The sequence below is a fragment of the Diadema setosum genome, chromosome 3, assembly GCF_964275005.1.
Source record: "Diadema setosum chromosome 3, eeDiaSeto1, whole genome shotgun sequence".
Taxonomy (NCBI): Eukaryota; Metazoa; Echinodermata; class Echinoidea; order Diadematoida; family Diadematidae; genus Diadema; species Diadema setosum.
Genome location: NC_092687.1, coordinates 37,399,376 through 37,427,053, shown reverse-complemented (window position 1 = coordinate 37,427,053; position 27,678 = coordinate 37,399,376). Strand labels below are relative to the sequence as shown.

Genomic DNA, 27,678 nt, shown 5'->3' with positions numbered 1-27,678 from the left:
CCATAATCGTACCTGAATTTCTCAATGAATATCACGAAAATGCAGAAAAATCATCTCCCAGAATCTCCTGATGATACGATGACGGAGTAGTGCGCTGTCGCCGTTTGTATGTCGGACTTTTTTTTATGCGTTCAATTTCTCGGGGTATGTAAAGATCGCGCAGCTGCCCTCTGTAGTTTCATGCGTGAAAGTGTCTGCCCCTCTGCGGCTGTAACGTGCTCCGGCTTTCGTAGAATATTTTCTTCTTCTTCTTCTTCTGATTAAGTCTGCCTCCTTCAATAGACTGAAGATTTTTTCACTTGATACTAAATTTGTCCCTGTTAAGCAACAGCAGTTTTACCTAACTTGTGTATATTATTGTTATTATTTTTATATGTGTTATTATTATTATTATTATTATTATATTTGTTGTTATTATTATTATTATTATATGTGTTATTATTATTATTATTATTATTATTATCATTATTACTATTATCACCACCACCATCATCATAATCATCATCATCATTATCATTTTCATTATTATTATTATCACTTCCACCACCATCATTTTATCATTCTTATTATCATTATTTTTATCATTGATATTTTCATAATCGTTAATGATTTTCATTTATAAAGTTTTCTTACAATATTTCTAATCACTTTAACCAAAAATATACACGTAATATAAAATGGAAAAAAGTAAAATATGAACATATATTTTGTGTGTGTGTTTGTGTGTGTGTTTGTGTGTGTGCTTACCCATTCGTCACCCTCTCATTTTCGTCACCCATTTGTCACACTCTCATCTAATTTGTTTTCTTCAGTATCATTATGGCCCTCCCCTGTCACAAATATATCACAAGTTGGCGCAAGAAATCACAAGCAAATTCAAATTGAAATCACACTTCAACTTCGATAGACTGAAATATTTATTCCTTTGTAATATTATAATCGTTGTGTTAAAATTTGACTTAAAACAACATTTATTAACAGTATTTCAGCGTAGCTGGCAGTAGGGACCTATACATTGTTCTTGTGTATGATGACGTCACGTGGTAAACGATCGATCGAACAAATTACGAATTCTATCGACTACGAACGAGACAAGCGAGACGACACGTCTAGGCTACAACATCCTTAGAACAGATTTTAAGGGAAGGTAGGTTTGTGCAAGGTAAAAAATTTGAAATTTAGTGGAAAATTTGTTGGAAATCAACATTTCTTACCTTCTTCCTTCTCATGTTGAGCGGTAAGTCAGGTATGTTTATTCCATGGGCGTATCGGTAAATTTTGCGCTTAGTCCTACGCGTAATATCGCTTGCTATACGCAGTTACGCTATGCGCGATCATTAGGTCCCTGCGCGAGACCTAGTACCCTTACTATACAAAACATTCACGGCATGGCAGCGAGCGCCGCGATTGATCTGACTGTAGCTATCACAGTGATCAGAGCAAGTACTTAGTTCTATGGTATCTTTAAAAAGATAATACTTTTTCCGCTCTTCTCTCAGCTTGTACCGAGTCGCAGTAGTTAGTTGATTGAGGATTGGGGTTGTTCGTGTTGTGTGTGTGTGTAAGTGTGTGTGCATGAAAGAAGATTGTGAAAAATGTGATTATACTATAAGACAATGGTGAAAAAAATATAAAGCCCTTAAGTAAAAAAAAAAAGCAAGGAAAAGGGGGAAAAGGAAATGAAAGAAAAGATATAAAAAGCCTTGAAAAGTGAAGCAAAATGTTCACAAATTAGAGAGTTCACTAAAAGATAATGGAAGGAAAGATGGTTTAAAAAGAAAAGGGGGGAAAGCAAAGAGAAAATACAGATTGAAAATAGAAAAGCACTACAACATGTAGGTATAGAATAATAGAATGAGAGATGAATCAAAACCAGAAGATAGCAAAGATGTTTAGGAAGGAAAGGAAAAATTATACAGGCTGAAAAGGAAATAAAGGGATTCATTAGAATGACACATAAGAAAAAGATATTGGAGAGGATAGAAAAGAAAGACCCTTGCAGTTGTAGGGAAAAACAACCCATGAAGGAAACAAAGAACAATTAGGCAGAAAGTACAGTTATAGGAAATTGAGAAAGTTAGATAGGAGGAAAACCACAAAGAAATGATTGATAGGGAGGAAAGGGAAATTTAGGTATAGATTCTACCTGAAAATGAAAGAAGAAAAGATAGAAAAGAAAGATAAAGTTAAAAGTGGCAGCACACACTCGCACGCACCCTCAACCGCCTTTAAGCTACAACCGCTAACGCAAGACTTGGCTGAGGAAAAGAGAAAAAAACCCCAAATTTTAGCTTTTCAACAACACCATAGGAAAAGTCACAGTGTCGCTACATTCATACCAAATAATCGGCCTATAGCTTGCGCTGAACATATTCGTACCACGTGTGCTTGTATACAGAGCAGCATTTCAAGCGATTAAGATTTTCCAATGATTTTCCAACACCTGTAAATACTAAAAGTGTTAAAACTTAACATCTATTCGACTTTGGAGACTCAGATGCAAGTATAAAGTTAATGAATAACAAGGGTGAGTTTGTGCATCTTTGGAGATCATTTGACAAACAGCTGTGAAAGTACACTAGCACCACATCAATCCATGATTTATACATTAATGTCATCATCAAGAGTCTACACATACAATGTAGGCAGTTTTAGTATTACCCATACTAATAAATAGGTTTTCCCGCCCAATTTCATCTGATTTGCATGCGAATTAATGAAAAGCGTTCAAATTCAAGCGATTTTGGTCACTGCTGTACTCTCACGGTTCATTTTAATTCTTTGAGTATTCAGTTTCATTTCATGTCATTCCTTTTAGATTTTATTTCATTCAATTTAGAGAGAAACTCATTCAATTTAAAGGCATAATTTACCATTTGCAGATGAAACTAAAACCCAGCATTAGTGCTTTAAAATAGTTCTAAAATGTGGTTACGGATAGAAACAACCACTGTAAAAATATGAATTCATATAATCGATGTTAAGTATTGTTAAATACACAAAATGTGAACAACAGATATAATAAGAATGCTTCCAGACTAAAACATCTACAGTTATGGTTTATTGAGAAAAATACTGATATATCCTTGTATTTTAGGATTTATTGCAAAAATTTTATATTTTAGGATGTTTTGTGATACAACAGATGTACACGTGATATGCATCAAAGGTGATATCTTGAAAATTTTTAAAATCACTGTTCCAAAGGTAAACTGGACCTTTAACGTCTCAAAGTTGGCATTCAATGAAATGCGTGCCAAATTGCAGTTTCAATTTCATTAATATAGGAGCACAACTTTGCACTTTGAACGTTCAAATTCAATCAACATATTATACACAACTTCTACGGGCCTTATTTCACTGTCATATGATTGGATGATACAATTTCATTTTCATTTCAAAGTCTCATTTAATTATCTTATTTGTATTGGACGTATTTCTTTCCTGTCGACCTTTCTGTCACTTTCAATTCATCCCTACCAGTATCGATGTATCATTTAGGAAATAGCCATCCCAGAATATCTTTATAGGGGTCCTATACGTCCAAATTCATATTGATCCATTTTAACTCTATTCCTTAGTTCCCCAAGTCCTTATCATAAGTTGCCGCAATCGTGTCAGCTGTAGATAGACCTATTTCACCAAAGGGTTTATATCGCCAGTTTTGCTGGTTGTCAAGGTCATGCTTCATCCACTAATTCTGTCTGTATTCGAGATGTTCACGCATACTCTGTAATGTATCCGAGACTAAAATCGTGTATGAATAAAATGTAAATGTATGTGTTGATTCCGCGGAATTAAAAATACGTGAAACTCTTCTTACGGGGCCGAGCGTGAAAAATATGTCACATGAAGATATTCATGTTTACAGTAGCTGGCGGTCAAATTTTGGACTGTGTTGTGGTCAAATTGTGGGCGGCTTGCTTTACTGTGACTGTAAATAGACTGTCTATCAATGTGTGGTCATGTTTGCTTTGCATACTCCTGAAATACATGTAGGCCCCACCACTGCTTGTCTGTACTAATACTGCGGCAGCTCTCCTGTTAATATACTTGTGAATTTTCAGCTCCACAGTGTGGTGTTCAACCATACATAAGCACAGCGGTAGGGCTTTCTTTCACAGTGTAACACTCTTGTTTTGGATCGTTGTGGTGGTAAGCGTGGGCTTGCATGCGAGTGTTACGGTATCGTTGTCACCAGAATGTAACACTTCGCTGGGTGTTACTAACGTACAAACAGTTGAGTAGAATTTACTATGACACAACTTTGATAACAATGTCGAAGAGACAAGGAGAGTCCAGTTCAGCCAGAATGTATATTTTATTTGTCGCAATACAGAAACACTTGGTGAAAGTACAATCTCGATATAAACACTTGGCACTCCCTGTTGTGGTCCCAATCGGGGCTGGAGTGTATCGCGGATATAACCCTCTACTGGGTGGCAAGAGGACTGACAGAACCAGTGGTTCGGCTGAACAAGAACCAAGAACATGGGTTTACAGTGATATTTATACTTAAACTTAGATGAATATATTATCTTTGGCACTTTGCATAAAATAAAAGAGGAGATTATTATTCACTAATGCATAAATGCTGGATATTTCTAAGAAGGGCAGTCCAAATTTGGGAAGGGGAAAGTTCTTAAACCATATTTGGTCACGAGATTTTATGAATGAACTCACTACTCGGTTGTAGTGGTCGTCAGCACAATGGAATGTACTGGTCAAGTGTTCAGGCAGAAGTCTAAAACAAAGGGGTACATAGATGTGAGTGGAATGGGTCAGTGGGGACTGACCACTTTCCAAACCAGTGCCTAGTACGTCATAATGCACGGCAAGGACATTTACTGAGAGAAGTGAGGAGTGGGAAGAAGGACACAAATTTTGCGTCCTGCTTGCTATCAACCCATATCGGGCCAACGCACCCGTGTGTACAAACACCCAAGTGGCCCAGCACCATTTGCGCACACACGCCGACAAATAGACAACTCTCCAAACAATCGCTCTTCATTAGCAAGCAGTGAAAAAAACATAAACAAGTTATATCATTTGAAAGAAGAAAAAAATATCTTTAATATGGTATATAACATGCTGCCATTCAATGCATAGTACAGTCATAGTACTCAGCGAAAGTGAATGACGTCATTCATATGTCATTTTATTCACTACGGGATTTTCCGTATGTGGCCCCTGTGGCGTTCGGACGAACTACGGAATATCCCGTAGTTGGCCCGATATGGGTTAAGTGCACAGAAGAATGTGCAATGCAGGTGGATTTCACGATTTTGCCATTATATTGTTTTTGTTTTAAATACCTTTATTTTTTAAATTGAAATATGAATCACAGCTTACACTGTCATGCAGCCATAACTCAAATTATGGAGGGCTCAATATGTAAGCCATATGTACAGAAGTCACAGTTGTATACTAACAATTGATTTCAATAATAAAACATTATGCGTATAATCTATGCTGACAAGAAGGGCAAGTCATCAGTCGCTAGCTAGACTAGGCCCAGTCCATGTTTGTGCATTTTGCAATACATGAAGAAATTGAAACAAAAACATTATTTCTAATAAGAATGAAATGGTGAATATAGAGTTACTGTAATTACTGGGTTCTAGCTACAGTTGTTCCTACAGTAGTATGTATGGTTAGGATTAGATTTTACAATTATTTGGGACATAGTCTACAACATTTTTTTCAATTTTTTTCTTTCTTTTCTTTCATAAAACCTGCATAGGCCAAGTTTGAGTTACAAGTAATAGCAGGAGGTGACCTACATGTAAGGAAGGAACTCTTTCAGAACAATTTAACAAAAAAAGGGAAGAAAAAAAATTGACAGAGCTTATAAAATAAACTTTTTTTTGTCAGGGATGCTGTCAAACATTCATGTAAGTGATTAGTTATGAGAAGGTGGTGTAGAAAATGCAATATTCTTGGTAAGCATGGTTTCCTCAAATGTTTGCAAAAGATTTGTGTGTAAATGTGTGTGTGTGTGTGTGTGTAGTAAATGTGCCGGTAACACCAACAGTTCTAGAGTAAAATGATGTAAACATGTTTGACTCAAGTCAACATCGGCTGATTAGCGTACAGTCACATGTTATTTTAAAGGTGGCAGGGGTTCAACAAACTAGTAGCCACTGTATTGACACTGTCAATGAAATTATACAAACTAGAGACAGCCAAGGAAAAAGGTCTGATCCGCCCCCCCCCCCCGACCAAATCAACAACGACGACGACGACAACGACGACAACAACAACAACAGCAACAACAACAAACCAAATCAACTCTAAAGCAAAACAAGAATTTCGAAATTATATTCATGTGCATAGCTTGAAAACTAATTATTGGGAAACAATATCTTGTCTTTCACAGGTATGACTGAATTCATATTTCACTCTGGGCCTACAAGCAGGAGGCAGTAGAAGGAGCAAGAACTCGCACCATGGATCCCCGCATGGATCCGAGGAGGCGTCGGCGCCGGTTGGCCGATAACGGGGAGGACCTCTTCGCCCAGCTTCTCGGGCGTCGTCCACTGCTCATGCCCCGGGCCATCGGGGCCAACCGGGCCCAGGGGCTCCTGATCGGGCGCCCCTTCCCGCAGCGGAACGGTGGCATGCCCGCCGCGTTCGCCATCCCGCGGCCGTTGCAATTCCGGCAGCAGGATGATCTTCCGGGCGACGTCGGCGACATCCGATTCATCAAGAACCAAGCATGTGTCATGCTGTCGCACAATGGCAGGGAGCGGAGCTTCGGCCACGCTGGCGTGAACAAGAAGCCAGGTGTCTGCATCGCGGTTGTGGAACTGACGGAGGAGGAAAACTTCTTTGAGGTGAGAGAAAACATCTCTTTCTATCCTAATACCCTAATAATCTATCTCTAATTTATCCTGTGGGGGTGCTGTGGCATAGTGGATAAGACTCCCAACTCCCGGTTAGAGGACCCGAGTTCGAATCCCGCCTAGTGCTGACGTCCTTGGACAAGATGTTTTTGCCCACTTTGTCCCTCTCGACCCAGGTGTATAAATGGGTACCTGGCAATGCTAGGGTAATAATCAAAGCAGGACCCTCTGGTAGAGCAGTGGCAACACCGAAGAGGCTACCCTGGGTAAATAAAGACATTGTTGTTGTTGTTGTTGTTGTTGTTGTTGTTTATCCTCAAAGCAGCAAAGTCTTACCTGTGAGTGCTTTTAATTTCTGTTAATGCAAGTGGGCAAATTTTTTTTTATTACAGTGCACTCCCATTTTTAAATACAAACACGGTTGTAACGAAAGTCTGGTTACAATGAAGTCAAAATTCAGGCCGCAACATTATCCACTCTATGTATTTTCATTGCTTATAATATGTGTTCGGTTATAACGAAAGAGATCATACGGTCCTGAGGACTTCGTTATAATGGAAGTCTACTGTACCTCCCCCAAGGACAATCAGAGACGGGGATAGGCTTCCTCAACACATCATTGAACTGCCCTCTGTTGAGCAGTTCGAGAGAGCCATAGAAGCCAAATGGGCGCGGCAGAGATCTTATACTTGCACAGTGAGCACCTGTATAATTATACATTCGAAAGAGCACAAAGCACAAATTGCATCCACTGTCTGAAACACCACACCACAGACCCTCATCCAGTTGCTGCACAGGCTTTGATGAGAAGCACCCTAGAAGTAGCAGTAGAAGGAAGGAGGTTGAGTTTTCATCTGTGTTGATTTGTCTGTCTGTCTGCAAAATGACTCAAAAAGTTGTGAACGGATTTGAATGAAACTTGCAGGAAAAGGTGATAATGGCACAAGGAAAAGATGATTGAATTTTGATATTGATCCGGGAATTTTTATGGATTGTTGAAGGACTTTTCATCTTATGGCAGATAGGATGAATAAACGTTGGAGTTCATGATACATGTACATGTATGTGAGGTTTGCATAATATGCGCACTAGAGCGTGTGCTCTGCTTGGGCAAGGCACCGTTTAGCTGGAAGTTGATGACATATCAAAGGCTTAGCTCTGAAAATTGGGCAATTTTTAGCATGCGTGTATGGGTGGAAATGAGCTGCTTGGCAGAGGTCTGCACTCTCTGAGTGCCTTTCTAGTTTTGTATAGAAATGAACATTGACTTGCAGTGATAGCTCAAAGCAAAAATGTATGAAATTCATCTTGCCACTCAGAATAGAGTCAATGTCAGAATTCTTGTTATTTTTTTCTTATGCCAATGAATCAGTACAAAATTGGACTAAAAATTAGGCATGGATCTTACATAGAATCTACACCTTTTAATGATTACAGGATTACTGTTACAATGTTCATTACATATTATTTGCTTGAGTGTAGGCCCTACATCTAGATGAGCTTGCTTCATTTCAGCTTAGAGAAGGAGTCAGAAAAAAAGCCAAAAAAGCAAAATCTCCCATGATATGTTGAAATGACCAACAGTTTTATTGAAATGGTTCCTACAATGAAGCATCTACAGTGTTATGTTTTATTGAGAAAATTAGGTATTATCTCCTTATAGTTGTGACTTTAGAAATAGCAAAGTTTTTATATGGTAGGATGTTTTGTGATAGGAGTGAATTACATTGTATACATATATGCATACATGTGTACATCAAATATGATAACTCAAATGTCCACTGTTTGCCAATGGGAGCAGTGATAAAAAAGATGTTCATCTTTTTTATCACTCATCCCAATGGTAAACAGTGGCTGTAAGAAGGAAGGAAAGTGGAATTCCCCCTCGTTTTGAATGATTTTTGAGCCGTTAGTATCAAACCACAAAATAATCAACTGCCGTGTGATTCTGCTGCACATCTATTGTAAACTGTTGTTGATAAAATTGTTTGTTGTTTTGCTTTATTTTTGTAGGTTGAGATTAAAGGCACTGGGAGGGAAAGTGAAGAGCTAAGGGTTGGCATGGCAACGGAAGACCACCCGACAGACATCCACCTTGGGGCCACGAAAACATCCGTGGGATTCAGCGTCTTTGAGGGCAAGGGGTAAGAGTGACCGTGAGAAATAGAATATTGGATTACATTCCTGAATAGTTATCAGTCCTGGGGGATGTTTCACAAAGCTGTTTGTAAAGTGTGCTGTGCCACTTGTGCTGAATTATGGAAATTGTGATGAGTATAGCACATCAGAACTGATCACCAATCGCTCGTTAGTTGTTGGTAACTACGAACAGCTTTATGAAGCAGGGCCCAGGCAGCAAATTTGAAGTTTGTAATTGTATCAAGTGGAAGTTATCATTCTGAGTAAAGTACAGCTCAAAACTGGCAGTGGCCTGGTGGCCCATGGGCCACTAAAAATTGATGTCAGGCCACCAAATTTCTACAATTTTTTGATGGCCCCATTGGGCAACTACACGTAATATTTAAAAAAGATTGCTATGGTTTCCTTTTATTTAGTGGTACTACATTTCTATTTCAGGCCACCTACATTTCAATATCATTGATTTTAGTGGCCAGAATGGGCCATCAGAGCAAAAAATGAGTGTTTAGCCCTGGTCAAAGTCATTTTGCAGGAAATTCCTGTGATAGCAATCTCAGTCAAAGCATTATACAGTGAGACTCCCATTGTCTGTGTATTCTATTATTTTTGATAAAGTCAGATGATGTGGAATTTACGGCACAGAATGTTACGGCACACTGTGTGTAATGCGCTAACCCTGAGGATATATCTATAGTCTACTTACATTTATATCTCACTGGAGCGACAAGACCTCATATGTACAAAATGTCAAAGGTTCAGGAGAGCAAAAAAACAAACAAACAAACAAATGAATAAACAAAAACAAAAAAACATGGTAACCAAAGCACTTTATCAAATTAAGGATAGCATTTATTTCAACTCTGATGTGGTTGAAAAGACATTCAAAACAAATATCTACATGTGTGTTACATCATCAAGATATAAGATTCACATTTACATTGCTTTATATGCTTTATTCTTGAAACATGAGCAACAAAAAAAAAACCCCAAAAGAAATAGTAATGATAATATGTATAGTAAATAAGTATCTAATAGAGAGGTTATGCAAATGTAAAAGAGAAAAGGTTTACTGGCAATTATTTTGTACCTGGTATTTATCATGCATCCGTCTGTCTGTGTTTGCGGTTGCCATGACGCAGGCACTTCCACACACCAGACAAGATGGTCTACCCACCTGCTAAGGCCAACGACCGAGTGGGCATCGCCCTCCACTTTGAGAAGGCGGAGTACCTGGATGAGGAGGCGGGGACTTTGACGTGTCCACTGTCGGTCGTACTGAACGGAAAAAAGGTAGACCCACCCTTACAAATACAGTATGTCCCCAAAAAAAATTACAATCAGATTTTCGCATTGATAACTATCAATATGATCAAACAGTCTAAATGCTACTTCAGGGTCTTAAAATATAACATCTTAGCTATATTTTGCAGAAAACCCCATTCAATTTGGTTAAGTGGTTAAAGAGAAATGAGGATTGTTGTAAAGCATGTCATGGATCTGATTCTTCCAAGTTTAGCACTGGGATGCTCTTGGAACTGCATAATGTGTGAAGAGAATGGACGGAACTTGGAGGGAAGGGATTCCTGACATCCTCTTCAAAATTCCTCATTTCTCTTTGACCACTGAAGCAAATCGGATGGGGTTTTCTGTGAGATGTTGGTAATACGTTAGAGTTTCATACCCTGAAACTGTATTTGGATTGATTTTTTAATTTTCAAGTTCTCATTGCAAAGGTTCCCGTTGTATTTTTTTTTGGGGGGGGGGGGGGGGACATATGGCACAGTGTTATGAATAGAGAATTGTTTAATTTAATGACAAGGATATAGAGCCACACTAATTCATTGATACATTATGGAATAGGAGTGTCCAAACTTGAGTCTATTATATAGAAAAAGTGATAATTTCTTGTCAAAGTATGGAAAAACATGTTTTTGCCCAAAAAAGTGAAGCAAAACGTTGACACAAATTTTAACAGCAATTAGAAAAGTGAATGCCAGATATGAATTGCTCCTAAGAAGGGTAATCCATTATGATAATAAAACTTGATATTTCCCCACTTTAGTAGTTTATGTGCAAATCACTTGAGAAATAATGAGGGCGCTTTCCCATTTTACTGACCCAGTATTTTATGGAAAAGTCAGACATACTTTTCTGAAAACTGCAGATTCTCAGCTTTGATATGACATGAAATACAAGTGTCATTTAAAAACTGAGCCCAAGTGAACACTGTTTTCGGACCCTAAACATTAAATTTCCAAGCACGTTGCATGCAAGACATGGGACTGGTGTGAGACATAGAGACCTCAAATATTTCTATTCATTTGATTCTGTGCGTGTGTGAATGTGTGCTTTGAATTCACTCAGTGATTACAGTGTGTTCCACTTGTGTGCATATGGGTACATGCAGGCGTTTTGCTGCGCAACAGCGTGACCCTTGACCCAGAACCATGCAGAAATACTATATACGCCATATATTTCGCGAGTCTAAATTTTCGCGAATCAAGACTTCCCGACTATTTCGCGAGTGGTTAAATTCGCCATCATGGAGTCACATACTGAATGGAGAAATGTTAACATGTACGTCACATTCATAACGGTATTAGAGTCAATATTTTTGCATGTTTTTAATTTCGCAAATAGTAAGCTGACTCGCGAAATTTGCGAAAATAAAAACCTCGCGAAATATTCTGCGTATACAGCATACAGTCATTGCAACTCACAATGATGTTAGATGCAACATCTTTTAAAAAAATGCTCAGCAAGTTGATTGTTGACCAGTTGTTGCTACACATGTATTACAGCTGCACTTCTTGTATTACTGTGTGTCAGGTTTGTACTCTCACGTAAATCATGTTGAATTTTATTTTTGTTTTGATATTTTTTTAAACAAAATGTAGGATTTATTGCTTGTGCGCTACTCATAACATGTCTTGTCTATCTGCAAACACACAAAATCTGTTCTACTGGGGGGGGGGGGGGTGGGCAGAGGGGGAGCATTAAAGATAATGGCATGATAATCCCACTTCGTTAACACTCAGTTTTAGTGGTGCATATTGAGTGTAAGTAGGCCTGTACTAGGGTGAAGGTGGCACAGGCCCAAATTATGCTGTCCATTCTAGCTGTACATTGTGCAAATTACCTTGACTTTTTGGCGAGCTCTTTTGTTGCTAAATCTCACACAGTTTGTTTTCTGTTTAAAGGAATAAGCATGTATACATGTACATGCAATGCTGTTAGGAATCCTAACCTTTTAATAGGGTTTTTCCTCATTATCACCGAGTGCTGTGATTGTTGTTTTAATCTTTATTTGTAGTTTTCTTTCCAAATCTTTATTATTATTGTTATTGCAATTATTATCATCATCATCATCATCATCATCATCATCATCATTATGATGAAAAAATCTTTGTTATTGTTATAATCATCATTGTTATTGTTAGCTATGATTATAGTTAATGTCCTTATGTTTTATTGTTACATCATTTGTTACTTTTATTACCATTTTGATCAGTATTGGCATTGATTGACTGTTAGTCGGTACACTTAAAGGGTGTGTACAGTTCTGGTCGAAGTGAGGATTTAGCTTTTAACGTTTTGCGAGATATTCAGAAACCACTCTATGAGATGTCAAAGAGCATGCAGTTCTAAGGGGTATCAAAAGTTTATTCGATGAAAATCAGTATTGAAATGGCTGAGATATCCAAAAACAAGGTGAAACAAAGAGATCCTAATAAAGTTGTGGCATGTCGCCTTTTATTATTAGCACTTTCTGGGATATCTCAGCCATTTGAAAACCAATTTTCATCAAATAAACGTTGATTCCTTCTTAAAATTAAATGCTCTTGGGCATTTCCGTGAGTTGTGCGACATGACCACCAAAATTTTACCCGCATATTTCAGGACAACTGATAATCTTACTTTGTTAGCCATAGTTTGAAGTGTGTGAAACCAACTTTACCTTTAAGAAAAGTTCCCTTTTGTGCATTTTTATACCTTTTGAAACCAGAAAGCATTTTTTGACCTAAAAATCCCTAAAAATGCATTTTTGTTGCTCTTTGTGATTATTTTTTATATTTGACGCTCAAATCAAACTTTGTGTGGTTTTACAAATCAAAAATATATTAATCTAGCTGTAAATAAAGTGGAGACCTCGATATAAGATATGTACTTCGGACACCAGCGTGCTCTTACATAGCTCGAGAAGCTGCTGTAACGTGAGTTACCGAAACATGAACTTTTTAACCTAGCAATTTTACTATGCCCAACTGAGACATGGTATTTTGGATTATCAAATAACTATGCAGCACACATCCAAGAAATATGATGGGACTTATAGTCTTTGCTTAAAATTCTCATAACAGAGGTCTTAAAATTGTAACGTGAGTTACCGACATGATTTTTCTTTAATACCAAGAAATGATATGAAGGTTGTGATTGTAAGTAACCAATGAGTACATAATTACTGAACTCTTGTATTAAGATTCTATTTCCAGTAGATTGTTTTCTCTTGGTCTCTCTCTATCACCAAACCAACTGGTCTACATGTACAATGTATTAATTACACATGTTCATCACATGTGCTTCAACAGGTTCCATATATATACTATCTAATATTACAGTGCATGTATACTGATCTGTTACGAAAGTTGTTAAAAGACATTTCCTCTAAAGCTGCATGGACCTTGTTCCAGCAAATTATCAAAATTTTGTGATAACTATTAATAGCCTCCTGATTGGGATAATCACTGCATGATTACTCTTGAAAAGTTGTTGTTTTTGTAATTCAAGTGATTACTATTTGACATTTCATAGTTTATACCTACCTGTATAGACCAAAGCCATTGTTTATGAGGCTGAAACATTTGTATGTGAACAGAATTTTAAGATTGGAGCTCACTTCCTGCTGTTTTTTCTGAGATTTTTGAGAACTGAACATTGTGAATTTGACACGCTTATGTGTTTTATACTATTCTACTCTGAGGTTTTAGCTATACTGTTGCAAAATCCTACAATGAAACTTTTCCATGTTTACTATAATTTACTTTACATGCTGATCTATTACCAAAAACTTGTTGAATGTGAACCTCATTATCAGACATTTTCTTTAAGAGCTGGACAGTCATGTACCTTAAAGCAAACTATCAACATTTTGTGATATTAATAGTTAGCCTCCTGATCACAAAATATTTACTATTCATGTTTTTCATTGGGATTTACTGCTTCAATCTGCTTGATTACTCTAGAAAATACTGGTATACTTTTTACATGTATGTACCATTCAAATAATGGCTACTTGACATTTCATAGACCAAAGCCATTGTTTTTTAAGGTTTAAACATTTATGAACATGTTTTATTAAACTGATCAATACTGGTAGGAGATAACTAAAATTTATCTGCAGTTTCTGTAATTCAAGTCTAATTTCTGTACCAGTTTAGTATAAGAATTTGTAAACAAATCAAACATACAAACAATTGATTATTGAGTAATTCAAACAATTATCAAATAATTGGAATATAAATTGCATTCTTTAAAAGTTAAAAGATTTATTGAAATATTAATTTCTGAACCTTTAAACTCTCTACAGACTGCATGTACAGGTCTCTAGTCTCTCGACTCAGTGTATTAAATGGAATAGTTTATGGATGACTTGTTTTATCTAGATAGCCTGAAATCCATTTAAATCTAGTAAAATAAAAAAACAATCAAATGAAATTCTCAATTAAATCCTCAATTTCTGATGCATTTGTTAACTGGAAAAGAGTGTAATTTAATGAAATAGACTCTGTTTCATATCATTTTGTTGAATACAATTTTTGTCTCAGTACAAATGAAAGCTTGGAAAACGACTCAATTAAAAATGAAATTTATCTTCAAGTTGGTATTTTAAATGTAAAGCTTCCTGCCTTTTGGTAATCTCATGGATAAAATGGGATTAATTACTGTCAGATCAATGTTCAAATCAATTTAGATTCTTTATTCATGGAGTTTGTTTGTGAAAAAAAGTTGTCTTGGTAAGTTTTCTTTGGATTATTAAGACAAAAAATCGTCTTGTGATCATGTGGACAAACTGTAACGTGAGTTACCGTAACGTGAGTTACCGCTTCACATGACGATACCTGGAGAATGTAAGACAATTTGAATTTTTACCATACTCAGTGATGTATGTTGTTAGTCCATGACTTTGACACAATAGACTTTAAAGTCTCTCTGTTTCTTGTTTGAGGAAACTTTTGAATATAAGACATGCCAAATTTTTGCATGTCCAAATCATGTAACGTGAGTTACCGACATTTGTAGTGTTTTTTCTCATAGTTCTCATAAGAGTCTGTGGATGTAATGTTGCTGTGAGGTAGGATGGAGGTGCATGATACTCATTTACATATAGTAACTCATATCACTAATTAGGTTTTAAGGATATTGATCTCAACGACCTAATTTTGAGTTCAAAATGTAACGTGAGTTACCGTGGAAATGCCCACTTTCATATTTCATAAGAGGCTTTTCATTATCTCACTTTATACGATAGGAATGTTCAAAACATGAATTTCCACCTCAACCAGTACTGTACAGTCCCTTTAAGCCATGAAGTTTGGTACAAGTTTGTACATTTAGTTTCTTATAATTACATTTTTGGGTACCCTGGAGTATGTACCAAGTAGAAACTGCCATTTTGTTGAATCATTTAATATTTTTTTAATTTAACAAAATCTTTTTTTTTTTTTTTTTTTAGTCCTGTACCCTGGATTACCAAAAATAGGATAAAGTGATTTGTAACTGATAAAGGAACAAAATTAAATCAATTCATCTGGACTTACTGTTTTAATTCCGAGAACGGTTTCACGTCCGATCCTGGACGCTTCATCAGCTCGTCTGATTTGATGGCGGGAAGGCATCGTTGCTAATCGGCGCAGACGCACTACCGACGTTATTGTTTGAAGTCAGACGAGCTGATAAAGCGTCCAGGATCGGACATGAAACCGTTCTCGGAATAAAAACAGGAAGTCCAGATGAATTGATTTAATTTTGTTCCTTTATTGATCGTTACCTGGATGAATCACACCTTACACCAATTAATTTGTAGCTGCTTTATGGGAGAATATTTTGTTGCAACAATGATCTCGGCAGTGCAGCAGCATCATACTTTCAGCTCTCGTTGCTATACTAGGCCAATGATCTCGGTGTCATAGCTGTACAGAACTATGCCTTAGGAGTCAACGGAAGACATGAAATATGTAACCATAGGGCAATTTAGTGAATTAAAATTGTTAGTCTTCAGAGCTGCACGGTAGCATGTTTTGAAAAAGTATGCAAAATTGTCATTGTAATCATTGTCGTAATTACAGTCAAAAACTCCATATTATATTCATTATCGCTGACTTCTAAATTTGACAGCCACAATTGCAGTTGCACTGTGTGAGTATAAGGTTGTACAAAGACAAGGGGGTACCGTCTACAAGATGGTGCCACACAAGACGGTACCCCCTTGTCTTGGTAAAATGAAAAAATGCTTTTGATAGAGGTTCAAAGGTATGATTACATACAGTGTACATGTGTACTACTGTATGTTTATCTCACATTAGACATTGTCTTTGAATAATGCAGTGTGCTACTTATCTCAAGACACAGTGTGCCCGTATCTCAGAACTGATTGGATATTAAAGAGCTATTAACTTGATGAAGGCTAGTCCCGAGTATACACTTTGGGCAAGTGTCAATGGGGAATTCTATGCATGTTATAGTAAAATCAGCTCATCCTCTGTGGGTGAAATGAGAAACTGAAGTTCAAAGTCATACAGTACTCCGTTTATTTCATTGAATTGATCAATTGTGCTCAATAACCCAAGAGTTACAATTGTGTATTTGCCGAAGTTGATCAATAGTGTAATACACTGGCCTCTGCATGTCCTGTCCTTATTAAAGTAAAACGGGGTCGTGCAACTCAAACCATAGTTAAAGGGTGTGTACAGTTCTGGTTGAGGTGAGGATTTAGCTTTTAACACTTTGTGAGATATTCAGAAACCACTCTATGAGATGTCAAAGAGCATGCAGTTCTAAGGGGTATCAAAAGTTTATTCGATTAAAATAGGTTTCAAAATGGCTGAGATATCCAAAAACAAGGTGAAACAAAGAGATCCTAATAAAGTTGTGGCATGTTGCCTTTTATTATTAGCACTTTTTTGGATATCCCAGCCATTTGAAAACCAATTTTCATCAAATAAACATTGAATCCTTCGTAGAATTACATGCTCTTTCATTTTCATAAGAGGCTTTTCATTATCTCAATTAGGAATGTTCAAAACATGAATCCCCACCTCAACCAGTACTGTACAGTCCCTTTAAGTTTGCTGACTACTTCATTTGAAGAGAAATCATCAAGATTTTGATCTAGATGTTAATGTGGTCCGAAAGCACAAATCCATGACATACATCTTGATTGTAGGCAAACAGAATTGCAGCAAATGCATCATGTTCATACCAAGACACTCTACACATACCAGGGTAGATTTTATTCAAAATGAGAACTCAAATTGTCAGTATTAGAACATGAATAGAACCTAGACCAAAAAACAAAACAAAACAGAAAATCAATTGATTTGAAAAGAAAATTTATTCGGTCGTAAAATCATTCACTTTACAAATTTAAAAATGTGGAATTATGCATTGAATTGTAGAATGTAAAAAATTGTACTCCATGCATTTGTAAATTGTATCAAAACTGGACAATTTTTTTTTTGCTTTGTTTATTTTTGCAGTGCCCTGATAGTGTATCCTAGATTTTAGATCTAGAATAGAACGGTGGTATCCAGTATCTGTATTAGATGTGTGTTGTAAAATCTCCCTGATTCATACAAAATATTCTCTGTGACATTCGACACTGTTCTCGTTTAAAGGCTGATTTTGCAAATATATTTCATGTTTTGTATTCAAAGAATGTCACAAAATAGTGGCAGTGGCACTGAAATGAGAATGCTGTATGAGAAGATATTCATCTCAAATTGATATATTAATTCATAAACGTGATATATTGATTTAAATGGGATTTGTTTGAGAAATTGCCAACTCCTTTCACTGCCTAAATGCTTCTTTCAAGGACTGATCTGAGTTGTTCCCCCCCCCCCCCCACCGAGTAACCTGCAAGATTTTGACAAGGGGCATTAAAAGAGCTGAGTGGCAGCATGCTGTGTGTTAGTCACCAAACCAAGGAGCTAATTCCGCTGGGATTAGCCGTTCCTACTCGCTGGGTCGGGTGACACGGTCGGAATCGTGTGTAGCCAACCTGTTCAGCAGTAGTAGTTGTTGTTGTTGTTTTTTAAACCGCCTAATGGGAAGAGATTGTTTTAAATGGTTGACGGATGGTGACAGAGATGTTTATTTCAGGAACATTCCGGCACTGTTAAAATCGCTGGTGTGGGCACTGTCAACCCATGAAATCGTTGCCCCTATAGCTCCGACTCTAGTTTCAAGAGAAGCTTGAAGACAACCGCCAGTGTTCGTCCCATTTGAGCCGTGCGAGAAGCCCCGCGGTGGCCATTCTGCAATGTTGTTGTGGTGTGGGACACTGTGTGAGTGGATTTTTCCTCGTACTGCCTGAAGTACTCTGAAAGAAGAGGATTTGTCACGATTTGGTAATCTTCTTCACGCTGTTTTTATTCCAATCACAACACAGCTCAGAAAGTGGAAGTTGTTGTTTTTGGTGTTTGATTGTTTGTGTGTGGTGCATGAATGTGTGTTTGTGTATACACGTGTTGGGAATTATTTTTTTATTTTTTTTTATTTTTAAAGAGCTGACGTAGTTACACAATATGGGGACTAGCGTCAAGTTTAATTTATTATCATTTTTTTTTTCTTTAATCAGTCTCTTTTGTGTGTGTGTGTTTGTGTGTGTTTGTTTGTTTGTTTGTTTGTTTGTTTTCATCATGTCTAATTGTATACACACCAGAACTTTCATCACCCCATGACCAAGATTTTGCAGTGTATGTACCTGTGGCTATATGTTGTTGTTGCTGTAATGGTTACCTCATATCTTATAGTCTTAACTTGGTGGATTGAGAATTTTAGCTACTGAATTTTTTTAGCTATAATGTAGAGTGCCGGTTTATGGCGTGTGATATTCTCGGAATTGGCGATCAATTTCAGGAGATCTTTTGTTTGAATGCGTACTGTAAAGCGAGGAATGTTCGTGTGCATTTTGATTTTGTCCAAATTTCGCAAGCGCCAAGATTTGCAAAATTAAAAAGCACACGAAAGTTCTTGTCTACACTATTTATGCATTGAATGCCAGTGGCAATTCACAAAAATTTCATGCCGTTAAAAGGGTCGCCGGCTGCAATTTGCGAAAATTTCATGCCGCGAATATATCATGTTTTAGAGTATATTCATTGATGGATACATCCTGTTAGATATGGTGTATATATATATTTTTTTTTTTCTTTTTTCCAGAATTGAACTCTATAATCGTTTCTTGAAATCTTGGTTTTTTTTTATGAATTAGAATTCTTACTAGGATTATAGGCAAATTTCAGATTTGAGCTTTTGGTTCTGTGGAATAATATTTGCTTTCGTCTTTTTTTTTTTGTATGTTTGCTAGATATAATGCATGGATCTGTAGATTGTTTAATATGTGATGAGCTGGTCTATTGAACATAGTGCCAAAATCCATAGATACAATGTATGTGTACGTGTATCCTTGATCAAGGTCATTGATATATTTGTGCAGCTGAACTGACTGGTGTGTCATGTGGTTTATATCACAAAGTAAAGAAATGCATTGAAGATGGCAGGAAATTGGAATTCCTGTACATTATTGTACTTAGAAATGTAGCTCACCCCATGCTTTACTGGCAGTATGTGTCATAATGAAGCCGTGACATGCTAGAATGTGAACCCTCCTTTTAAAAGTCCGAAATGAATCAACGAGAATGGTTGAAGGAAGTGGTTGTCATTAGTTACAACCGGCTAACTCACCGGACGAAAAAAGGGAAGTGGGAGTTTATTTTGGCATCACCGCAATTGCAAGTCGTTAGGGAAATATATAATACCAAACATGGTACGTCACTCAACACATAGCTCTAGCTTGACTGACTGACAGATATTTATGTGTGTAGTAGTGCAGCCAAATTGTCCTGACACTGTTGGAGGCTCCCAAAGGACTGCATATTGTCTCTTCATGTCCTACGCAAAAGACTGCAAAACCTCCTTGATTTCGGTGTCATTTTTGGCCTTTTGCGTTGCATGCGCTTATAAATATCTCCCCGATTGCTCTTTGAAGTCACCCCAAATTTGTTGTGGGAATGTTGGCTGCTCCGTGTAAGACACGCGAAAGCAAGGTAGGCTGCTTGGCAGAAAAGTGCTTATAGGAAGTACCTTTAACTCTTCATACAGTTAACCGTGAAAATAGAAATTTTGCATGATTAATTTATTGAACACAGTGGGATAAAATGTGATTTTTTTTTTCTTATACCGATGTTTGTCAATTTCATATTAAATGCATGTGAGATTATGCATTAATGGCTTTCCTCACAACCCTCCCACAGAGTCAAACATGAAAAACATGGACATTATTTGGGGGTTTAACAAGCTATTTGGTACAAATTAGAAGTTCCTGTTTCAAGGTAGGTAGGAAATGTTCTTGCATGAGATAATGATTTCCAGTATCAAATATTCCAATGTGAGGGATTGTCTCAGAATTGAAATTTCTTTTGATTTTCAGAGAGAGTGTACTTGGTGATGTACCTATTTTGTCCCAAAGGAAAATTGTAGACTTCAAAGCAAGATTGAAAACAATTAAAGCCTGGCATGCTGTCTGGGTGTATGGGATAGGTTTTACATAAGAGTATGCTATATATATTTTTTTAAGCCTAAAAAGAATCTGATGAAAAAATGACTATTGTATGCACTTAGTATTTCGCGAAGTTTTTAATTTTGCGAGTCAGGTGCTATTCGTGAATGTAAAGACACACAAAAATATTGACTCTGATCCCAATGTGAATGTGACGTGCATGCATACATTTCTCTGTACAGTACTGTACTCCGCGATTGCAAATTCAACCACTCGCAAATGTGTTGGTAAGTCTAGCTGCTGGGCCCTGTTTCATAAAGCTGTTCGTAAAGTTACGAACAACTTACGAGCGACTGGTGATCAGTTCTGATGTGCTATACTTATCAGAATTTCCATAATTCAGCACAAGAACTGATCACCAGTCGCTCGTAAGTCATTCGTAACTTTACGAACAGCTTTATGAAATACGCCCCTAGAAAATGAGACTTAATATATATATGGCTTATACAGCTTATTACAGATGTGAATATCCCTTCCTTATTTGTTTATTTTTTTCGTATACCTCCTTCACCCCAGATCTTACAGCAGGAGATCACGTTGCCTGAGCAGCCGTTCCATCCAGCCTTTAGTCTGGGAGGGCGGGGCCAGAGCGTCAAGTTCGTGGGACTGAGCCGGTGGACGGGCCAGGAGGAGGACATGCTGATCGACGACGTCGGGGAAGAGCAGGTGTGGCGGCGGATCAACCATGTCTCCATGAACGGACAGGTGGGGGTGCCCTTTGGAGTTTATGTGTCCCTTTTGCAACCCTAAAATTTAGATTACTTTCATAAAGCTGGTACGTTGAAGAGGTTGGTATAAAATACAGACGTTTTCCCAGGATATGAAAACTGGAAGCATCTTTATGATGGAGAGGAAACAGTACGATAGATTTCCAGGTAATTTATTTGGGAAAAAAAATCCAATCATTATTTTCGAAACAAAAGGAATGCATATTATTAAGTCTGAGGTGTACTGTGAGATTTTATATACATGTCAGGAGACATTGTTCTACAGCCATGTAGACTTTCATGATGTTTGCAAAAGGCATTTGTATCCGGCCTTTAACAAAGATAGTTAGGGGAAGATGTTATTGTGAAGTACAGGATCACACCCATAGGGGGCATCATGGAAGAGTAGCGACGACACGAGGAGTAGTAATAGTAATTCTTATAGATGATAACTAAGTATTGTTACTTTCATCAGCAAAATCATGTACCGTAATCACCATATCTACAGATAGTCCCATTATTACACCAACTGCCATTAAAGGAAAAAAAAGTGAATAGAATTTGAATTGTGTGCGAAAGTGTGGTGTTTGATCGACTGGCAGTCTTTGAAATTTATGCCAATCTTCTGTAAAAAAAAAAAGAAAAAAAAAAAAACACAAAAACCCCCCCAAAAAAAGCAAAACAAAGCAAAATAACAAACAAAAATGATTAAAAAAAGGGAATACATATTTAATGACAAAAAAAAAAAATCAATAATTTAGAAGAATTATTCTCACTCTCGATCTCACAGCTCCTGACGTACACGGGACGGGGTGAGGACTACTCCGAGTTTGGCATGGCCCAGGGCCGCAAGCCCCTCGGCCCCGCCAACCACTACTTCGAAGTGGAGATCGTCGACCCCGGCCGCAGCTGCTACGTGGCGCTGGGTGTGACCAGGAAGGACTACCCGGTCAACATGCACCCCGGCTGGGACAGGGGGTCAATCGCCTACCATGCAGGTCAGTAGGAAAAAGGGAAAACGAATTATTGGTCATCTCTTGATGATGATAATAATAATAGAAATGAGACCAATAAAAACAATCTGATAGATGTGATAATGATTGTTGTGATTAAAAAGCAACAGTATCTAAAATTATTTTGTTAAAGATGCTGTTAGTGATAGTGCAATTGTGATAATGATAATATCAAGAGACCAACACTTAAATTCCATAATTGCTCTAGACAAAAAAAAAAAAAAAAAAATGTTCAATTGATAAAGAACAATTTGGCGGTCTTCAGATTAATCATTTCCCCAAGTTTGCCACTGGGAATTGACTTTGTTTTAGATGATGGACTCATTGAAAATGAGAATGATTGTGATAGTAATTGCAAAAATGATAGTAAAAATAAAAACGACAACAACAATAACTAGAAACCACTCGGACAGTGCTGACCTCCACCAAGAAGCTCATTTCCATTCAATGTATGCATACTGAAATTTGCCCATATTTCCCAATGATAAAGAAGCCTTTCTGTTTAGGGTTCAGAGTCAACTTCATCAGCAGCTTACTGCATGCATGCTGCGTATTAAGTGTGCACTCAATTTGCATACCTCAAATTTATGCAGCTTGAACTCCTTCATTTGTTGACCCTGTTTGCCAATGATTATCCTTCAAAATAACCCCCCCCCCCCAAAAAAAAATAAAAAAAGGATCCTGGATCCAGACGGTTCTATGAATTGCTACCAAAATGTAATAGTTAATTTCTTCCTTGTGTCATTGTCAGCATTTCCTGGGAGTTTCATCCAAATCTTTTCGTAACTTTTTGAGTCATTTTACAAACAGAAAAACAAAAAATAAACAAACAAACCAACACCAGCAAAAACATTACCTCCTTGGCCAAGGTAATGAGGAAAGGTTGAACAATAATCAATTGTGTGTGTTATCTGCGTGATGATCAAGTATTAAAGAAACTCACTGAATGCTTATATTTTTAGCCTCTGACAACTGCTGTTCTTCTTTTATCATCTCCTTCTCCTCACTCCACAAATATGCCTGACTCTCAGAAACTATATGCAATCTAATGTTTGGTTTGTTCTCCCTGTCGATGTGTTTGTTTTTAGACGATGGCAAGATATTCACGGGACACGGGATTGGGAATCCGTTTGGTCCCAAGTGCCACAAGGGGGACATCATGGGGTGTGGCATCATGTTCCCCCGGGACTACCAGGCCGACAGGTGAGGGGACGTCATGTGCACCATCTTCAGTTGGCATAATCCTCCCAGCAAATTTCTCAGTTTTCTTTGTCGGGTTAAAAAGTGGACTTTTGTACCATTTTCTAGATGACTCTGTTGAATAGAGTAGAGTTGAATCAATAGAATATGGGAAGGTTCTTGAGATTTCTACCTGTTATAAAAAATTAATGGGAATTTGAAGTCTCTGATGTTTTCTCTGAATGGTAATATTGGTGATAAGTGTATACTGTGAAGGTGGATATTTTTGCGAGAGTAATTTTTGTGCGCAAGTAATTTTTTGAATTTGAATTTCGCAAGTGTTAATTCTCCAGAATCAGGACATGGACCACTTTCAGATGTGCTCTAAAATTGTAACCAAAAGGGTACCAAAACTTTGCATGTGAAGAGCAATGTAATGTAACATGCACTTATATGTCGTAATGCAAAGCGTTTATTCTCTTTGTCCAGGACATCTGTAAGTAGTGTAAGTGCACCAGATGAATTGCTACAAAATATGTGACCCCTTTAAAAATAACTCTTGAGGTACGCTTTCTCCACAGAGGGCTCAACACTCCAAATATAGCACAGCATGGTATGGTTCGTTCTGGTTCGGTTCACTTTGGTTTGCTTTTGAGCGCTCAAATGTACCCTTGGAATCGTAATCTTGTAAAGATGAATTTTCTTTTTAAAATCTCCATCAGTGATGAGGACAGTGACGGGGAGGAAGAAGCCGTTGACCAGTGGCGGCCCGGGAACCCCAACCCCAACCGACTGGAGGGGCCCGGCCACTTTGGCCAGGACAACTTTGGCGTGGACATCTACGACTTCCGGGAGGACGGAGGCGATGAGGACGGCGGGGACGACGATGCTTCTGACGAGGACTGGGAAGTGGGCCCTCTCGGTGACGGTCGGCAGAAAGCAACTCCAACGAAAGTCCAGGTGAATGCGGCTATCCCATCTCCTCTTTCTGTATTGTGTGCCCTGTTTTGAGAGAATAGACCAGTTGGTAATTCAACTTTGCTCATGAGCAGAAAAAGGTTCTGGTTGAGATAAGGCATCTGTGATGTGCTGATCATTCATGTGATCCTTATCTAAATGGTACTTGCCAGCACATCCACCTGACAGTTAGCCTGGTATTTGGCAATATTAAAAGAAAAGTGTTGTTATTGCATTCAGTACAAAAAAAAAAGAAAAAAAAGAAAAGAAATGGATGCCTGCTATTGAATGTCACCTGATGGACTAAACTATTCTTATCACCTGATCTAAACACAAGTTCATTCTATGTTTGGACGTGAATTCCATAAATTGTTTCGTTGGGCAAGCTTTTGCATTATGCTGCTTTGAAAACGAGTGAAGTGCCTAGCCAACTGAGAAAAAAGAGAGGTCATTTGTACCAATGTGTACATGAGCTAATTACGAACTGGCTTATATTAGCAGTCATGGTTTTCCACAGTCAGACCGTAGCACACTGAAAATCGCTCTGGTTTACAGTTTCAAATGCATGAACATGCATGAGTGAGAACTAGGAAATGGGTCCGAACAGAGGTGGTTGACAGAGAGCGACTCGTACAAAAATCCAGGTTAATGGAGAATTTGGTCTCCCCCTCTCTCCCTCTGTATTATATGTGCCATGTTTTGTGAGCATGTGGGCATACATGTTATTCCAGGTGCATCCTTCTGCTGTATGTAGCAGGTGATGGCTTATGATGAGTACTTTTCATTAAAAAAAAAAAAAAAATCATACTGTAAAACGAATGTTCACATGCATTTTAATTTCTCGAATTTTGTGAGCGCCAAGATTCGCGAAAATTCTTATCTACACTATATGCATTGAACGCCAGTGGCAATTCACGAAAATTTCATGCCGCAAATATATCATATTTTACAGTATTTTGTGGATTTCTCCTTATATTTCCTTTATATCATTGTACAGAGAAAGTGCAGAGAAACTTTTAAAATGCATAACTTTTGAACAGACTGTCCAATTTTCCTCAAACTTTCACTGATATGCTGTATTGATATTGCAGCATTTGCTCAATCCCCACATATATTTTGGTGATCTTGTCCTTTAATTCTATATGTGCCACGTTCACGCGCCTGACTCAGTCAACAGCGTGCCAAATTCACATATTTTGCTCAAACGCACAAACCTGCCAAAACTGATTGATAAATCGCCAAATGCCACGGTACAATAAAAGCCTCACTGGCAGTCCCATTCCTCTCACATGAATATCATGCATTGACAGGTGATTAAACACCATGGGCAGAATTCACGAAGATGGTACAAATGAAACCATGGTTTGAACCATGGACAAAACCATGGAGCGCCAAGTGTTGCATGGAATATTTCGTTACGAAATCAGTCATTTTGTTGATGAAACGATTATTTTGTAGCGAAATGACAACATTTTGTAACTAAGTGAACATTTGAGTGAACATTTAAGTGAAAATTTCGTCTACGAAATGATAATTTCGTTAACGAAACGGTCATTTTGTCGACGAAATGACCAATTTCGTAACAAAATATTCCGTGCGACACTTAGCGCTCCATGGTTTTCGTCCATGGTTTAAACCATGGTTTCATTTGTACCACCTTTGTGAATTCGGGCCCAAGTGGTGTTTCCTGTTGTCACTGTTATGTGAGCAAAACCATGCCTGGACAATATTGTAGCTACTGGTCATTTGAAAGAAAAATGATTAGAGATTTTTCATAAAATTTACATCAAAGCAACACTTTGTATTTTCTCTACAACTTTCTCATTCTAAGCCCAGCATAACAAAAATCTATCAAATGTTACATGGAGACAAAAAATTATGGAATGTTTAGAAAAACATGCCTCTGATGGAGTCTCAGAATAATGTGGCATACAGGGGGTTTACACCGTGGTGCATTAAGAGTTTAAAGGGATCGTATAGTTTTGGTTGAGACTAATTTCAGGTTTCTAACATTTTTTGGTGAGATAATGAGAAACTCTTATCAAATATGAAAGAGCATGTAATTCCATGAGGAATTAAACGTTTATTTGATGAAAATTGGTTTTGAAATGGCTGAGATATCCAAAACGGAGGTATTCTAATAAAGTATGGGACCCACCTTTTATTACAATCGCTTTGTTTTACTTTGTTTTTGGATGTTTCGGGCATTCCTAACCCGATTTTCATCAAATAAACATTGAATTCCTCTTAAAATGGTATGCTCTGTACTATCTCATAAGTGTTTTCTTGGTATCTCGCAAAAAGTTTAAAGCCCAAAAGTTTAAATCCCAATTTTCATGTCAACCAATACTGTACCATCCCTTTAATAGCGAACTTTTAAAAAATGTCTTCCTCAGGTCTTCTTCACTCGCAATGGGACGACCATCGGGAGGAGAGAGAATGTGAGTATACCCCCCGGTGGATTCTACCCGACGGTCGGGATGCTGAGTCCAGAGGAGAAAGTTAGAGTCGACCTACAGCCGCTCAGTGGGTAGAGCCACTAAAGAGTGTCCAAGTGGTTCATCCGTGTACTTGAATATTCATGATGCTTATAAATATTCATAACAAACAGCACAGTAGATTTGTTATGGGCATGAATATTCATACCAAACAGCACAATAGATTTGTTATGGGCATGAATGTTCATACCAAACAGCAAAATGGATGTATTTATTATGGGCATGGATATTCATGTGGAATGATGTGAATATTCAGAATTCTCACACCAAGGGGCAGCTGCTCTATCGCTACTGAAAAAAAGATAATAACACATTGTGGGAATAGCCTCATGAATTTTCATGACCTGATGCTTGTGTGATGTGATCATGAATATTCATCGTAGACATGCCAAGGCAATTACTATGCATATATGTGAGAAATTGATGACGAAATTCCACTGAATCGTCACAGAGGAATAAAAGTTGCTTGTGGATGCTTCCAGAAAATTTCCAGCAACT

At 37.6% G+C, this 27,678-nt stretch overlaps 1 protein-coding gene across 1 annotated transcript; it reads left to right on the top strand.

The window, feature by feature from the left end:
• The first annotated feature begins 6,449 nt into the window (after positions 1 to 6,449).
• Positions 6,450 to 27,216, top strand: LOC140226364 (SPRY domain-containing protein 3-like). Its single transcript, XM_072306846.1, has 8 exons — positions 6,450 to 6,836; positions 8,859 to 8,989; positions 10,124 to 10,274; positions 21,343 to 21,531; positions 22,324 to 22,531; positions 23,635 to 23,749; positions 24,448 to 24,685; positions 27,079 to 27,216. Exons 1-8 carry the CDS (start codon positions 6,450 to 6,452, stop codon positions 27,214 to 27,216), a joined length of 1,557 nt encoding a protein of 518 aa, XP_072162947.1.
• Positions 27,217 to 27,678: the final 462 nt, after the last annotated feature.

What these genes read in the sequence shown, in the direction of transcription:
- LOC140226364 (XM_072306846.1), top strand. Translation starts at nt 6,450, where the DNA reads ATGGATCCCCGCATGGATCCGAGGAGGCGTCGGCGCCGGTTGGCCGAT. An exon ending in AGCGTCTTTGAGGGCAAGGG is followed by an intron (nt 8,990 to 10,123) that starts GTAAGAGTGACC and finishes GCCATGACGCAG; the next exon opens with GCACTTCCACACACCAGACA. An exon ending in CGGGACTACCAGGCCGACAG is followed by an intron (nt 23,750 to 24,447) that starts GTGAGGGGACGT and finishes AATCTCCATCAG; the next exon opens with TGATGAGGACAGTGACGGGG.